Below are 17,751 nucleotides of genomic sequence, written 5' to 3'. Positions count from 1 at the left end.
CTAGCAAGTGTCAGACTCCATCTCCCCTTTCCAGCTCTGCTTTTAGGGGGGTCCCATTATGCACTGCATTTTATTGAATGAAAAACCCATAAAGCTAAAAATAAAAATCGCTCAGCTGATGACAGTCCCACATACACTTTTGGCCACAGAACTCCCAAGGCATGGGGTGACCTGGTGATGAGTGATCTGAATTAAGATGATCTTCCTGAGCTGGAGTCCGCAATGTTTTTTTCCTAGATATGCCTACTGTAATGGTGGAATGAAACCCTTTCAACTCTACCCAAGAGTGAGGAACCTCGGGTTAAATCCTGGTACATTTGCTCAGCTAGCCCTACCAGCGCCCACGGTCAGTCACAAAACTAAAGCACGGCAGTCTGAAACACAGAAAACAAATGAAAGCCTCCAACCTCCCTGAAAACCTAATTAAGATGAGTTCACTTCTTAGAAAGGAAACTCATTCTGCTTTCCTTCCCAGGGCTAAGGAGCAAAGCTTTGCCCCAGAGAGAACTTTCACTGCAGGTCAAGAACCAACACCACCCTGCTGATCTCCAGGAAGCAAAGTGCCACACCACACTGACCAGGATCAAAGTCTGCTCGATCTGTCCTCCAGGAAGGGTTATTTCTGAGATCAGTAATAACTAGGGAGGTTAGCTGATGAAAAGTGCAGCAGGTACATTAAGAGACATTCAACATTATTCCAAAAGGAAGTGAAAGTGTCCTGCTGTTCCCTGAAGAATACTGCAAGTGTGAGGTCTAGAAAGCATTCTGTAGACAGTGGATACTTTTCCCCACTGACAGACAGGATGGCAGCTGAATACTGCAGGTACAGGACGCATGCACAAAGCAGGCATTTCAGAACGATGCCAAAGAGCTGTCTTCTCTAACAAACCCATTACAAGTGTAAATGTCTTCCGAGAGGCGTGAACTGCTGCTACAGGAACTAGAAAGGCTGAACTAAAAGCAGAAAGGGGAGATGTTGCCCTCCTGTGGTGATCTCCTGAAAAGGCTCCAGAGAACCACCACGCTGGTTCCTTCCACCTGCATCAAATGTGAGGGTGAGCATCTAAAACTTCAGGGATTCCACCTGATATGTCTTTCTTTTCCTCACATTAGCACAAGTTCTGTCTGCTCAGCTCAGAGGCAGAGTAGCATCACGTTTTAGTGGAAGAGTAAGAGGTGAGCACTGCTCGCCTGCACTCCCACAGTGAACATGGAAAGGCAGATCACTGCTGCCAGCCCCTCCAGATTCCTTCCCTACTTCTTTCCAGATCTTTCCAGCCCGTTAGACCCAGAGAACTCAAACACTTGCACCAAGTCCAAAATCCAGATAGATTTATCCAATGTCAGCTTTCAAAAGAGCTTAAATCAGAGGCTGGAAAGCCTGAGGAGCTATTGCAGTTCCTGACTGGGTAATGTCTACATAGAAGGAATAATCTTTCCCTGGCATTAGCACTTTGCCCTGAGGGAACCAATGACTATTGCCAAGTCACAAATTGAGTGAAAAACCTGTAGCATTCTAGACAGACAATGTACAGTGGGACAGACACCAGAAGGTCAGCTGGAATGAGAAAACAATTGTTATAGGAAAACTTTTTTTTTTTCTTTTTAGAGTCGTGCATAATCAGTCTTTTTTTTTTTCCTCCTTTTTTTTGGCCACATGCTACTAGTAGGATTCTCTGCACAAGTGAAAAGAAACCAAGTAGTGTTAGAATATCTAGAAAATGCAATGGAGGAGGTGGGAAGGTAGGGGTTGTTAAGCCACAGGATTACATACAAGAGAAACTGTCAAGAATCACAAATAGGAAATGAAAGGTAAACACTTTATCTATCAGAATGGGCGTTAGGGAGAACAGATGAGAACATTACATGGACTCAGTACTTCAGCTGGCCCGTCCGTCTTCGAGCCAGTTTTGACCTGCACAAGAAAGAAGTAAAAAAGCATCTGTTGAATTCTGGAAGTGGACTTTGCTCCCTTCCCCAGAGTTTCTCCATCTTTTGTTCTGTCCTTTAATACAGTCCTAGCTCACTTTACAAGTTTAGAAAGTAAAATCTATCACGAGCTATAACCAGAAAGACTGCTTATTCTTCTGTTGTGCTCCTCTGAAGGATGATGGGATCTTTTAAGGCACTGTTAAGTACCATTTGACTGCACAGTAACAGCACATTCAAATTGTATATGCATATTAAGAATGTCACAAGCCAAAGCAGCCACTGCATTTCTTGAATTTTTCCCTTTTTTATTGCCCACTGCTTTGCCTCCCTTCAGCTCGATGATCTTGTCAGTTTCTTCAGAAGCAAGCTAAATTCTGTGACAAACTACCCGCCTGTTAGCTTACAACTATTTTTAAGCTCTTCACCTGCCCAGGAGTTGCCTCTTACCGTATTGTGCCAGCCAGAAGTGGGTTGAAGGCGTATAACCAGTCATTCATGTCTTTGTCATTGATGGCCTGGAGCAGGACCCCACGATGCTTTGTGCATACACCAAAGGTGTTGGGTGTCTGCAATATTGAGGACAATTTAAATTACTGAAGCCTACAGACAACAAAGCCAACCCGCAATCCCTCCCTCAGGAAGAGCACTGTGTCCACTTTCTAAAACACACAGGACCCAAGGTCTTTCCTAAGTTTCATGGTCATTGCTGGATATTACTAGTCAGACAAATGGGACATCATCCCCAAAATAATTTTAATTCAAGCATGTAGACTTCAATAGCTGTTGGGATGGACTAGTAAAGTTAATTTGATTCTTCTGAACACAAATAGAATGTCTGTTAACAGACAACATGAAAAACAAACAGGGCCATTGTACCAACAAATGTTCATAAAACCAAACACAATCCAGCACAGCAGTTTGATTCAGTCACTCATAGGACTATGCCCAAATCATGAGAACCTCTGAACAAATTGGGAACCACGTGGGCAGAATTATCAGATGCCAAACAAATCTCTAAAACTGAGATGCATTTCAGACCAGAAATGACCCACAGGATGTTAGAGATGTGCTATTACCTGCAGTGATGTTCCTACTCCACCTTTAAATCAACAGCTGCTCTCAGACTGACCTTTACCATTGCCTGCTGATCCTCACTGTATTCCACCTGAGCTGTGGATAAGTTTATAAGACCTCTTTCCACAGGATCTTTGTCACTGTTGTAAATAAAAACATAGGGACGGCGCACCACCACGAAGTGCTTGGCCCAGGAGCTGGAGAGTGGCTCTTTGAAGTGGAGGTATCCCTTCTTTGACACCACAGAGCTGGAAAAACAAACCAAGCCAAAAAAAAAACCAAAAGCCAAAGATAAGTATGAATATATTTTCCCCTGAGGAAGGCAGCTACCAAGTACCTCTATGAACTGCAAACGCTACATAGGACTTGGTCCCTAATATTTTCTTAATACTGTTGTAGACAGAAGTTTTTCTATAGCAATCTGAATTTTGTCATCAAAAGCCATTTAAAAGTCTGACAGAGAAAAGACTCAGAACTCTTTTTCAGTGACTCTCAGCCATGGTTTTGATGGTAAGAAAATATTACACTTAAGTCACTAGAAACACCAGTGAGTCACTAGGTGTAGGGAATAAAATCTGCAGAGATCCAGTGTAACTCTCACCAATCCCGAAACCCAGCCTGCTATCACCTATTCACAATCCTCAAATGGAGTAAGGAGACAATAAATTTCAAAAGCCCTTGTGACACCACACAGGAAGCCACAATAACAGCCTCTAGAACTGGAAGCATACCCTGGTCTGATTTCCTCAATATCAGGAACGAGATTCAGGAATTCATTCTTTCCAGCTCTGGCAAGATAGGAATTTTCTACTGCAGGAATTATCTGGAACTGCTCCATCTCAGGACAGGGACTGGAGGCACGAGAATTTGCTTCTGGCGTCCTTTAAACAACAACAAAAAAAAAAAAGCAGAGAGAAAAAGTAAATCAAAAAAAGCAACTGAATCTGACAACAGAATCTGAAGTACATCTACAACCTGTCCTGTCTTCTGAGCTTCACCCTCCAGTCCTAACTTTTTGTATGACATTGGGAGCCTTGTGTATAGTATTAAACAATTTCTCTCCAACGGAGGCTCTGTTGTAGGGAAAGTAACTGCTAGCAAGCAGTTCCCAGCTATTTCTACCTTGTTTCTCTTGTAAAATGCAGTCACAATACAGGAACATCTTACTACCGTTTGATGTAGTACTCAGAACTCCTCTCAGGGATGTTAAACAAAAAAAGAATAAAGTTATTTCTAATTTCATCAGAAAAATCTTCTATAGACACAGCTGAGAAAAAGAGATCATTGGCCAAATGAGTTTATTCTGAGTTACTGTTCACAGGTACTTTAAAATACCTCTAAAAAAGACCAAAAACTCATGGACTCTACTTGTTAAAGATCCTTAGAACAACATATCTGACTGCTCTTTCACTACAAAGGTTAAAAACATCTCAGAAGTAAAGAACAGTGGGGAAAAATAATTCTGCAGCGACTGCAAATGCTAAGGGCAGAGGCCTACACAGAGAAACATCTGAAAGTACAGAACAGGAATGGGGAAAAAAACTCAGAAAACACCACAAGGAGTTTTATTTGCATTATATGCACTAAGAATTATTTCTATTATCTATATCCCGTACTTACTTCTGATCAATTGAACTGCATCTTGAATCCACCAGAGAAGGACAGGTAGATGAAGGGGTGAGGGTAGCACTGCTGAAACTTGACACTGATGGGTCCCGACCAATGGGAGAAATATCAGACAACTACATGGACAAACACGCCAAGTGTCAGAGAGGGCTTTTGGTAGCGAGTGCTCAGTCCTAGCTCAAATGTAGCATTTCATGTGCAGAAGGCTCACGCAACAGGAAAGTATTTTTGGTTAAAAAAAATGCATAACACTGTACTAAATCCACCTGTGGGTTAAGATATGATACTTCTACACACACAGCTTGCTATTAATGTCCCGCACTTCTAGTTATTCACACTCTGACTTCCTCAACAGAATACCAGATTTGCCTGGTTTGCCACGTGGAATTACCTGTCCCTACTGCCAATATTTTTCATTGCTGATATATTCTCTTGCACAGGGAAAGTGAATAAAGTTATACAAGCATCTCCAATCTGCTGATGAACTAGAAGCTGTACTATTGTGCAAGTTCACATCACTTCTAATTCCTTCAATAGTCTTTGGGACCTGCTACTGAATAGCCAAGTGCTTCCAGCAGACTGCATTTAAAGGGAGCTAATACAAAGTGTTCTGTCTCTTCATACTATCAACAGATTCTACAACCTACAAATATACTGTTATTGTTTTACAAATACAGCATATTGTGTTGTACAAAACCCTTACCTTGCAGTCACTGATGCTGTTGTACACTTGGTTAAACTCCCGATTGAAAGTGTGAGTCAGGAGCTGCAGACACTGAGAGAAGGAACAACAGAGAAAAGGGTTTTACTTTTACCTTTCCAGGGAAATTAGAACAATGTGATTTGTGACACGTTGAGCAACACTTGAGAACATGCAAATTCTAAACTGCTCCTGCTGCAAAAAAAACCAACCCAGAAGAAGAGGGGAATAAACACTTCCCTTGTTACAATTTTGAAGTTGAATACATAAAATATCTAATGAAAAGGCATGATATTCACCACATTATCTGGGAAGTTCATAATAACCTTCAGGAACTCTACTTAGACCCATGCTGCTTTTCTCCTGTGTCATACCTTGGTGGCCAACTCCTTCTCACGATCCACCAGACTCTCTATATCTGTTGAGTCATAGCCACTGCTCTCACTGGGTGTCACAGCACTCTCAAATGTTGTGGTGGAAATCTGGGAGGAAATGCTGGTGGAGGTGCTGAGGGTTCCACTGCTCAGACTGGGAGACAACGAGTCACTCAGAGATTTGGGGATGCTGTCACCAAGCTTCTCACGAAGCAAAAGGAAATGCCGGGTTTTTTCCACCTAGAAAAGAAATGAGTATCATCTCATCCAGGATGCTCTCTAGTTTACAACCACTTATGCATTCTCATAAGATTCACACAAGTAAACAGTTCCATCTACTCTGTTGGAGAACACATTTAAATCTCAACTTGGAGAACAAACCCAAACTTGGCAACTGTTTCGCTCAGGTCAGGAGACAGCCACACTAAAGGCAAACTCAGACATACAGTTACCCTTCTGCTCTCTTTACTTGCCTCATGCAGCAGCTCTAGTTTTTCCAATTCCCACTGATGCTCCAGAATGAGACTGTCTCCTCGGGGCCTCCAGCCTGCCAGGTTCTCTTCTCCACGCACGTATGCCACAGATGTATCCAGGACTTTCCTCCTCCTCCTCTGCATTCCTGAGCAGTCAAAAATAATACCACACTTAAAAACATAGTCTGAGGGAAACCACCAAGAAGCAATTGTCAATTAGCAATGTGCAATGAATCAACACTGCTGCTGTCTGGCAGGATTCACACAAGGCAATATATTGTTAACAGCAACCACACATCAGAGAGAGGTCGTGTCTAATTTGGCTTCCTTGCCCATTCAGGGATTTTCTATTTTCTGCCATTAAATGCAAACTCCTGTTGAGTTTAATTAAAAGTAATTACCAGATATTAAAGAATAATGCACTGATTCTGTGAATGATATTCCTTCCGAGTATCAGCAATATCTAAAACACAGCAGTAAAATGCAAACAAAAATGCTATCACTGCAAAACCAAGTCCCAGCTACATAGTATAATGAGCAATGCAAATAATATAATGGAAATGCAGAAACTGCTTCCTACCAAGACAGAAGTATTTACTCCATTCTGCCTAGGAATTTTACTGGAGCATTTCAGTTTACAGTATCTTCAATACATATATGCCTGTAACTGCTTACCAGGACTTCCTGTGTCTGCCATTTTGCATAAACTTAGCTCATAGATCCCAGTTACTCGATTGCTGTTCACAAGAAAACAAAGGAGAAAAAAAATATTTTCTTCAGAAATAATGTGGAGTAGCTTTAGTTTTGTGTCCCCAAACAGAAGTTGAAAAGTAAGTCCTTTTTAGAACTACATCTAACATCGAACAGCCAGGACATGCTGCAAGATCTCTAAACTTGGCACTTCCCCCAGTACTTTTTTTAATCCTCCCCATTAAAAGCTTCTCCAACAGCAGCTTTCAGCTTGGGATCAGGGTCACCTATATGCAGGCTTGAAATATGGATCTCTTGTCCCAGCTGTTCAGACAAAAGGTTGAAATAGGGCCACTAAAGAGATAAGCCATGAGTTTCACTGAAATGAAAGCAAGAAAAAAAAGTTCAAAACCAGACTGGAGAACTACTACTGAGCAGACATTCTGTCCATGCCCTTCCCATGGCATTAACACCAAGTACCAAAATTACCAACTCCACTTACGAATCTGGAGATTTGGAGTAGCCACTGCCAAAGAGATTGCGCAGCGATCGTGGTGGAGAGATCTTGGCATCTCGTGAATAAAAGACCATACAAACATCCTTTGTTATAACAGCAGGCTGAATGCAGTGGTCAAGCTAAGAAAAAAAAAGAATGAATGAGTGCCTGCAGACAACTACACTCAGTTATATAACTTCTCTCTTTTAGTGGGTCAGCTTCTTGAAATTATTCTTGTTTGGGTGTTTGGAGGGGTTTTTGGTATGTGCTTTCATGATAGAGAATTGTCAAAAGCATGTTGATGCATCTTGTGGGTGAAACAATTGTACTACAGTGAACAACAGCATCTTGCACACAAAACCAAGAGCTAGGCCACTGTTTGCAACACTGGCAGTACATCAAAAGATTGTAAGATAGAGAGATAAAATGAGACACAGAAAGGTAACAAGATCATCAGTTTCACTTCACATGGGTTGTGAGGCAGTAATGCCTTCACTTTAATACATTGACTGTGAATAGGCTTCAGGATTTCACTGAGTCCAGCAGGCATTCATCTCAGATACACACTGTCTGCTGTTTCCAATGGTGCCATATCAGGAACGAGCAGAAAAGGAAACACAATGCTAACCTCCAGGTAAGCAGAAAGGGTCATATATATCTTCTCTCCATATGGGGTCACTCGATTGAGGAGAAGGGAGTTATGCAAGGAGCTATCCCAAACTGCTTCAAACCGATAGAAAGTCCTGGAATAAAGCACAGCAAATGCTCAACAGTTGGAGTCCTCTGCACCCCTCCCTCTCACACGTCAGGCAAAGCTCTTCCTCAGCACCGTCCAATGCAACTATTGACCACAGTGCATGACTTGAAGCAAAAACATCTCTCCTTTCTCAAGATTACTTCCTCTGCAAATAGTTTGGCATAAGATGCCATCGCTTGTTTTCAGAAAGACTCACATAAAAGACAAAAGCAGCAGTGCAGAAGAGAACAAAAGCTATCCTAACACCACAGGGAAGCCAGCAGTAACAGACTGTTTCTAAACAAACAGAGCTTCTCTCTATTGATTCAGGTGCAATTCCACCCAGATGGACCTCCGAAGTGCAAGGGAAGATTTATTTATTTTAAATCAACAATGCTAACTCTCTACTGTATTCTAGATCTGGCATTTAGTAACAGAAGGGATCTTTCTGATACTCATATAAAACAGCAGCTTCTGACAGCTAATGAGAATGACTGACAGGTAGGGATGTGTGCTCAAGTGATAAAGATTTATTTCCATTTCCCTAATAGTTTCAAGTGAAAACTTGCAGATCTAACTAAGAAATCTCTTTGATTTGGTACATGGAAAGAAAGGAACTGAAGCCTCCCACAGTTCTACCTCAGCAATCCGGAATGTTCATCTGTTCAAGTAAAAAGTGAGAGACAGCATCACACGAAGGACAGCTAAATCCTCATCAGTAGTATCACAGCCACTTTCTAACAGAGGCTTTGGAAAACAAGCTCTCCTTTCTCACAGGTAGAGGCTGATTTCATCATGTTTCTTTGGAAAAATGTCTTAGCACTCTGGGATACAGCACCTTTTCAGTTTTTTACACCAAAGGAGGCATAAACATTAAGCAGCACAGAGCTAAATGCTCCTCTAACAAAATGGTGCATTTTTGGATCAGTGTCAAGCTGAAGTCAAACACAGCTTTGAGACATACTCTATTGGATTCTGTCTAGCCAGGAAGATAAATATACACAGCCTTGTCTGTCCAAACCAGAACTTGCTAGAACAGTCACAAAGAGAGACAAAGAAATGGAAGTGAGCAAACCTCTTTCAGAAGAGCAAATAATGCGAGGGGAAAAATGGAGCACAGAACAAGCAAAGCACAGGAAACAGGAGAAACACATTAAAGGCACCAATGTACAGTCAGAATCAGCGGATTTTGGTGTTAATTAAAGGTGGTTAATTGAAAGCACAGAAGACTTATGCCTCCTCTGCTTCAAACAGAACACAGAAAGCAGACTGCACACTGTCCAAGACTGTGTAGCCAGCGTGCTTGGCTGTGATCTGTAGGAAAACCTGGAAGGTGAAAGAGGAATCCAGTCTGAGCAGCTACTAATCGTCTCGCTTCTCTGCCAAGTGGTAAACCAAGAAGTAGCAGCCACATGGTTAAATCTCATATGCAAATCCAACTGAAGAGTGGAGGCTGAATGCCCTCACATGGCAGCCACAGCTTTTTGTTCAGTGCAATTGTGACCTGGAATTTCAAGTAACTTAATCATTCAGCCCTTGATTTGGTGCTTTGAACATGGCAAGTATTACAGAGTCAAAGACACTACGAAATTCCAAATCTAGTTCTGATACAGAACAAAGGAAGAGAACAGCAAAGACTATGAATAGGGACAGCACTGTGCTGGTACATTTTGAGAACCAGAAAGACTGAACAATGGAAGCTGCCTATTGTATGTGAAGGAGAAGTTCTCCCATTGTCTTTACTGAATTTTACCTGAATAAATCCCTAAAAATACCTAAAAACCTGAATAACAGGGCAGGAGGAGATCTACTACTTCTAGAAGAGCTAACAAAATTCATTAAAAGCTAAAAGGGAGATAGATGACAGCAATACAAATGGGGACATAAAGCATTCTATTTCAAGAATCTTTATGTGCAAGGGAAGCAAACAGAAAATACCTAGGCATATCCTTATCAAGAAAGAGCCTGTAAAAACACAAATAGAGCTTTGGTTAGTGCAGCCAAAAGCAGAACAGAGAAGCAACAGTAGAAAGGAACAAAAAAGCAGACAAACATAAACACCACCATAAAACAAATCTGTGGACAATGAACGTAAGACATGGATCAGAGCTTCAGTCCCACACCACCACCCTGCCATGCACTCATCTCTCGTGTTAAACATCAGCACTTCAATGAGAGATAATCAACAGTCTCAATGCACTAATCCCTCATCCTTCATCCATCCAAGCAGCCTTCCTGATAGGAAACTACAGAGCTACACAAGAGTTTCTTGAAACTGGTGGAGTACAGAAGGTACGGGACTTCTCCACTACAAACCCAGTAGTATCAGACTGAAAAGCCTCAAGTCTCAAAGACACTGATTCATTAATTCAAATACATTACAAGTAGAATATTCAATTCTATTAGGAAACAATGAATAACTGCTAAAAATACTATCACTGTGCACGTTTATAGACACTAGATGGCAGGAAGACATTCAGTTGGCAGAAGCAGCATCCTGATCCCACCTTTAATAATGCAGTGCTACTTCAAAGTCCAAGGCTTTGATGGAAAAGGAAGTTAGAGGCTGTTTCAGTGCCTAGAAGCACACTGCCTCCAGAATACATCAGCTGCACCAGAGACAAGCTCCCAGACAACCCCTTTCCCTCCAGAAAGTCTCAGATGCATTTCAGAGATAACCCTGCTTCACAGCAGCTAAGTGGAACCAGGGAGCAGTCAAGTGACTTGGTTGATGCCACAGCAGGAAGAGGCTCTGCCATCAGCACAGCACTCTGCTTTACTGCCCTTCGTTACAGACACTGAAGCAGAACAATGAGGAGTCTGATCTTTACAGCACCCAGATGCATGCAGCCAGAAGCATTTCAGAGCAGAGCCCTACTGTTGCACAAATGATCGCAGTGCAGTTAACACAGAACAAGCATCACCTTACCAGAACTAGAGATAATTTGTGAAACATCTTTATAAATCCATAAACTATGAAGCTTAATTTAAAAAGCATGGGTCTTGCTTTATTTATCACATGCTTGTTTCAAGAATAATACAGGAATGCATGCAGCCATAAATGTAACCACCCAACATGGCAGTTCTTACAATGGCTTATTCTAGTAACGAGCCTTAACGACACTTCACAAGTTCTGACCTGAATTCTGTGACTCCCTTAAGCCATTCCCTTTCCCACCTCCCATATTGGTTCTTACAAATGGAAAGTCATCCAAACACATTATCAGAGTGTCTTTCATGTAGAGGAACGGACTTCAGCTTTATCTAGAAACTACTGTAACACTCCCTGCCCACATGTCCTGTGCCCACGGAATTCTGCATTTAACTATCAGCAACATTTATACATTTCCCAACATCCTACCAATACTTCATCTCAAAGGAGTTTTAGGTTCCTGCTAAAAAGAGTAGTCTCTTTACACACTTACCTATTGGAGCTGTGAGATGACTTCAGGTATTTTGCAGAGATAATATTCAAAGACAAAATAGCATCCACAGCAGCTTCATCTACTTCTGCTTTGTTTCTTATACGTCCTGATAAGGGTAGAAGGGAGAAAGTAATTAAATCCTGAAATTAAAAAATAATTCAATTCTCCAATTTTCATTTCAGTCTGTGATATAAGCAGCAGTTGTAAGTGGAAATTGTAGGAGTTAATGATTTCCTTCCAGATCTTTTTCAAAACCCAATTCTTCCCATATCCAATACTCAGCAAGACAGCAGAAACAGATGTAAAGAGAAATTACCATTAGTGCTTTTTCTTCCCCACACAGCAACACACAAAGCAGGATGCACTTACCAACGACCAGCTCTCGCACATCCTTCCAGTGCAACTCATTGCCTTTCTCATGGATAATGGTGACCGTGATTCTACGCTGGATTCCCTGGTAGAGTTCAAAACCAAAGATTTATACAGGGGAAGTATTTCCACCCCATACACTATCATCTCTTTTGCACTTACACTGTAAAAATGGATACATTAAAATTCTTTGTTTTATTGAGGAAATAATTGGAATATGGCCATTATTCCTAAGTCAAAGAGTTGTTCCTGTCCTTGTAACAAAGACAGTAAACACAAAGTCACCAGGAAAGCCTCTGACAAGGAACTGGGAAACTGAAAGTAGAGAAAAACAAATAAAAGTCTACGAACAAGGTTTAACAAGGACGACCTTTAAAATCCAGCTAAAGACATATCATTATTAAGGATTATTAAAGTAGTATTTGTGATTAATTACGAAGCATTTAAAATGCACTGAGATGTGGACATTGTACAGACCTGTCTTACAGCCACATACAGTGAGAAAAAAAAAACAATAACATCTGAGTCCACACACTCCTTCAGTGATCCTGGTACAGAAGTTAGAGAACACTGGAGGCATTCAATTGGTCTCAAGGGTGCTTGCTTTTAAAAAGGCTTTCATCTTTCATGATTAGAATGCAACTATAATCACAGGAAACAGCAATATACCAGAGGTGAAACATTCTCCACAGTGCTCAAAGCTAACAGACTAAATTCAGACCGAAAGATGACTGACCCTACAGCTATCATTAGAAAGCACTATGGGAAAAGACACGAGAGAGACAAAAATCTATCATTAGCACTCTCATCCCCTGTAGAGATGAAACGTGCTGTTCTACAGCCTTCATTAGTACCTGATGAAGCAGGAATGTGCCCTGACAAGGCAGGCATCCAGTGTGGTCCACAATAGCAGGAATATACCTGTGTGAGACACAGAAATCAGCAGGCAGGAAAAACAAAAGCACAGCAACGTTGGTCTGTATTCTGCCACCAGCATTTACCTCTCTGTATAATATCTGAAGACATAAGACTGCCACCAACTTTTACAATGGATTTGTTCGTTGCTGGTGAAAATACATAACTAATGTCCAATCTAAACCTCCTCCAAAGAAGCACGAAACCATTTCCTCACGTCCAATCTCTGGAAAACTCTGCAGAAAATGTCCCCAGCCCTCAAAGATCATCTAATTCCAACCCCATCCAAAGATCACTGTCTGAACAGAACACAGTAAAAGATCTACTTCCCATTAACCACCACTCTTAAAACACAAGTGATTAATGCCTGACTTACTCGCCAGTTGGCTCCAACTCGCTGATCTCAAACCAGACAAGGAGGTCATATTTGCTCACACTCTGGCCCAAGCTGGGTTTGCTCACAGTATTTAGCTTTGTAGCTGGCACTTAAAGACAGAAAAAAGAATAGTTTATAAAGAGCATGTATTCTGTGCACATGTTCAGGTCACACTTTGTTCCACGATGTGAATGTTCACAGCACTACTCCTCAAAGTGCTGTATCTAAACAGGTTACTTAGCTTAAAAAAAATAATAAAAATGAAAATCACAATAAAAGAGAAGCATCCAAAAAAAAAAAAACTTGTAATGAAACAGAAGTTTTTGTAGATCCATGGGAAAACAGTTTCCTCAGATGTCCAGCAGCTACTTTACTGTTTAACAGCTTGGAATTTAGAAATGATCTCTTCATCTGCAACATTTTTTTAACCCAGAATACATTATTTTTCCTTCCCCACAGAAGAAAGTAAATTAAGAACTTAAGAATTTGGTCTTCATTCTTATGTTGTAAAGTGCTTATCTCCTGTACCAGTTCTGATAAAATGAGCACATAAAGAAGCTGAATAAGACATAATCCAGAGAAAGAAAGGAACAGCACTGTACAGACCAAGTCAGCAACAAAACACACGATGCAAAACAGAAAAGATGCAAATCAGCAAAACAGAAGCCTCTACAGAACACAGCAGAATGACTCCTCTATATCTGCTATTTGCATACACAGCATCTCTCACCCTGACGTTACAAAATTATTTCCAGAAGATAAGAAAACAGAGGTTTGGGAAATCTGGGGGAATAAACACAGGGCTGCAGAAGAATTTGTGATACGTAGCATCCTGGAGTTCATTTTCTCTAGCATAACCCTGAACATAAACATGGCATCATCTTTCCGTAACTGCAGCCACAGCAGTTCTACACCCAAGAATATTCCAAGATAAAAATAAGGAAAAAGGATCCCTGAAGCATGTTTTCAAACTACTTCTACCTCTACTGTAGATCAAATTTGGCTACTAACCATCTCGTTTAGGAGCCCGCTCACTCTGACAGCTGGGAACAGGCAGAAACAGAAAGGGTGGCAGCTGGTCAGCCCCATCCTGGAAAGCAGCCACAGCAGAGGATGCAAGCACGTTGGCATGCTCAGATAGTGTGTTCAGCACATGCACGTTTACATAGCCAGACATAAGATACCTAATTAATTCAATTTTTCTTTCGTGGTCTGCAAAGGGAACGGAACACACAAAAACAGCAATAGTAGAAACATGCAGGTGAGATTAAGCAGAAGGAGTAAGAGGTGAAATGGGAAAAAAAAAAACAACCAGAAGAGTTCAGCATGCATTGTTAAAATTAAGCAAAGAAAAACAAGAATAGATGTCAACAAGACTGACTCACTGACCAAAAACGTTACGCAGCAGAAAGACCATGGTTAATGAATAAGCAGATTTCCAGTCAAGTGCTCAGTAAGCACATGAAAAGTCACAGCCAGAACTCATGGAACACACTTAACACCTCAGGAAAGGAATTCTGCCCTTTAATGACCCAAGATACATTTACTGCAAGAGAAGGTTGAATACATTAAGAGAAAGGTAGACAAAGATGGATCTGATGCCCTTTGCAACGCTCACTCTATTTTTCTTGGTGCCCTGACTGGCTCAATTGTATTCTAAACCCTCATCTTCCACATCAAACAATCATGTGATGCACAGAATCAGAGAACTGTTCTCACCTGGCTTTGAAAGTGGCATAGGGGGAGGAAAGAATCTTCGAGAAGGCTGTGGAGGGCTACAGAGAAAAGAAGAGAGATTTTATATAAGCTGCTAGGCAAAGTTATATACAAATAGATACACGCTCCAGTATTTGTCGTTAAAAGGACTCCCACAGTCCTATGAAGACAGGTAAATATCACCTGTCACAAGTGGATTCAGCTCACTTCTCTGACTAATCCTTTTCCTATTCTAACTTAATTAATTCTAGCTGTTGAGAAAAGTATCTATTTATACTCTCCAAATACTCCACCCTCATCCTGCACTTAAATTTTAACTGGATAACAGGCATTTCCCAAAATATCTTCAAGAAAGGGCACAAGCTTCAACTGACATTTTCTCTTAAAACTAGCACATGCTGCCTCCCTGCAGCTGCTGCTCTCAGCAGGAATGCTAACCAGACCAAGTAATCCAAACAGCCTTCTCTCCCTTAAACTGTGGAATTAGAGGATTAAAGGTCCCTTCTCCAAATCCAAAAATTCAAACTCTCAGTAATCCCAAAGTACATAATATGTGGAAAGCCTCATCTTTTTCCCTTAGTTTTGCCTCTCTTCCTTTTTCATCCTATCTCTATGCATCAGGCCACTTGTTCTGAGGGAATACTGCACCTTGCAGAGCATGAGGATTTACTCAGAACTGAGATCTGAGTCCTCCAGACAACATGCTACTGCCAGCATGTGTAGGGTAGATGCAACAGTATCAGCAAAGCAGCAGTCCACATTTGATGTGGTAAGACAATCCCATCACTCATTAACAAAACACACTATGCTGGGTAAACAGGCCTCTGCCAGCACACTTCCATTAGTCAGGATTCCTACTTGGCTACATAACTTCAGGAGTATGAAAACTGCCTGAGCTGCAGAAGGAACCTGAACAGTGTCACATCAGCTTTTATGCCAGAACAGTGAACAATACCTATTGAGATCCTGCCCTTGCAGATGGAGAGGATGCTGCTGGTAATGTCCAAAGACTTCAAAAACAATAGGCTTCGTTTTGATGTACTCCACAAATGATTCTGTCACTTCCACAGCAATCTGTTAAAAAAGCGAGGAAAGAAATTGAAGCAAAAAGAAAACAAGCCTTAAAAATGTGATTTTAATTTTAGAAGTCTACAAGTCTTCACACTGTTCAGAGGAGCTCCCCATAAAAAAAAAAAAAGCAGCTGCATTCCTTTTTGTTCCAAGCATTAATTCTGATCTCTAGTAAAGAAAAAATTGAAAGCCTCAGTATGATTCATTTCAAGTAGCAGAAGAGGAAGCTACAGGCAGCAAAGGGATTTCACAGTTTATGACAACAGATTTATTCTGTTCATTTGAGATCATGAGAACTGCTATTCATACATATTTTACTTCCTGAATTCTAGACAGCTTTAATTGCACATCCTGGAATGGAAACAGAGATTTTAAAGGCAGGAAATAGATGCAAATTTGAGGAGTTAAATCTTCCACATAGAATCATTCTGTAATTTGTTCTCCATTGGGGATTACATCATCCATCTGATCACTCCTCCTACTATCTATTCTTAGTAATTCCCCTTGCCCCTCCTTCCTACACACCTCTCATGAGGTTAACAGGAAGGATACACACAACTCCCCAGTGCTATAACAATCGCTTACTATTCATCTGAAGTTGTACTTACATTTTGAACATGGTAAAAACCAAGTGGAGTCCCTCGTCCATTGTTTTTGAGAGGTTCTGTTGAGAAAGCTTCATCGTGACGGTGTAAAAAGCTTTTTAAAAATGGAAAGACAGACAAAAAAAAAACAACAGTACAGCTTAGTGGAGACTGCTGAGCTGTGAGCCCAACACCAGAAGTAAACTCATACATCTAGTCTGCCACAGGTTGAAAGGGAGCTGCAAAACGGCCTAAAGTCACATACAGCTTAGAATCATTGGGACTGCAATTTCTGTACATCACGACCAAAACTCCTCTTTTGGCTTTATGGCACCAAAATTTTATTCTCTTTCCTAAGAAAATAAATCAAACATTTTTACTGGAGAGACACTGACTTATTCAAGGGTCATGAAGGTTTTGTGCCTGAGCATTTTAATATTGATAATTAAACAGGAAAAATTCAATCAAAAACCTAAAAAACTAGCCACTTCAGGAGCCCACTCAGATTCTTAACTCCTTTCTGCAAAGCTTCACTCCTTGACACCATGCTAACACAAAGCAGGCAGTGTCTGTAGTAGGAACTCTGATAGCAGACAGGGCATTTTTCTCTGCTGTACCACTGCTTTGAAAAGCTCTCCATCGGACCCTACATTCCCTGCTATTATTTGTGCTCACTATTAAACCATCCATTTTCTAATGCAAATAAGAGCAAATTCTTACTTGAACTGGCAGAAAATGTCTGCGTATTCAGGAAGGATGCCACTGGCCTGCAGCACTGTCACACGGAAGGTGAACACACTGCCCAGTTTCAAGTGATTACCAACTTCTTCAGTGAATCCTTCCATAGTCATTTTTCCATCCAGTAGAGTGGAGGACTTCAGGTCTGAAAGTGACAAACAGCCCCCAGTATTAAATTTTTGGTTCAGGTGATTTTTGTGTTTTGGTTGCTGACTTTTTTTTTTTTCCTTAAAAATGTTCCTTCAGGCAGCAATGTATTCCCATCACACATTCAAATTGCTTTTTATGATTAAAAAAAATAGCTCTTAAGTACACATAAACAATTATTCTGCATAGTTCTTCAAACAAAGAACACAGCAGCTACCATATGCAATACATTAGTAACAACCTCCCCCTATCTATCATGTTTTTAAGGACATTCCAAATCCATTTTTACCACTGACTGAAAGTTCCCGA

The 17,751-nt window shown here is 40.9% G+C and overlaps 1 protein-coding gene across 9 annotated transcripts in view; it reads right to left on the bottom strand.

Moving 5' to 3' along the window:
• Positions 1–345: 345 nt before the first annotated feature.
• Positions 346–17,751, bottom strand: part of KIF1B (kinesin family member 1B) — a 78,159-nt gene continuing 60,753 nt past the window's right edge. For all 9 annotated transcript variants that reach the window (XM_065738089.1, XM_065738095.1, XM_065738092.1 and 6 more), the window contains 19 exons: positions 17,278–17,440; positions 16,582–16,672; positions 15,858–15,976; positions 14,906–14,961; positions 13,187–13,295; positions 12,750–12,816; positions 11,896–11,980; positions 11,527–11,632; positions 7,994–8,108; positions 7,372–7,505; positions 6,855–6,916; positions 6,180–6,325; positions 5,707–5,946; positions 5,336–5,407; positions 4,627–4,748; positions 3,738–3,887; positions 3,062–3,254; positions 2,380–2,498; positions 346–1,915 (listed from right to left, as the gene is read on the bottom strand). In XM_065738089.1, coding sequence (XP_065594161.1) covers positions 1,873–1,915; positions 2,380–2,498; positions 3,062–3,254; positions 3,738–3,887; positions 4,627–4,748; positions 5,336–5,407; positions 5,707–5,946; positions 6,180–6,325; positions 6,855–6,916; positions 7,372–7,505; positions 7,994–8,108; positions 11,527–11,632; positions 11,896–11,980; positions 12,750–12,816; positions 13,187–13,295; positions 14,906–14,961; positions 15,858–15,976; positions 16,582–16,672; positions 17,278–17,440 — 2,192 coding nt within the window. In that variant the 3' untranslated portion in view covers positions 346–1,872. The remainder of the gene's footprint in view (positions 1,916–2,379; positions 2,499–3,061; positions 3,255–3,737; positions 3,888–4,626; positions 4,749–5,335; positions 5,408–5,706; positions 5,947–6,179; positions 6,326–6,854; positions 6,917–7,371; positions 7,506–7,993; positions 8,109–11,526; positions 11,633–11,895; positions 11,981–12,749; positions 12,817–13,186; positions 13,296–14,905; positions 14,962–15,857; positions 15,977–16,581; positions 16,673–17,277; positions 17,441–17,751) is intronic.

The sequence above is a fragment of the Cyrtonyx montezumae genome, unplaced genomic scaffold (assembly GCF_038088225.1).
Source record: "Cyrtonyx montezumae isolate F1298 unplaced genomic scaffold, pur_monq_1.0 scaffold_21, whole genome shotgun sequence".
Lineage (NCBI taxonomy): Eukaryota > Metazoa > Chordata > Aves > Galliformes > Odontophoridae > Cyrtonyx > Cyrtonyx montezumae.
The sequence above is the reverse complement of the archived record's forward strand: the minus strand, read 5'-3'. Positions and strand labels throughout refer to the sequence as shown.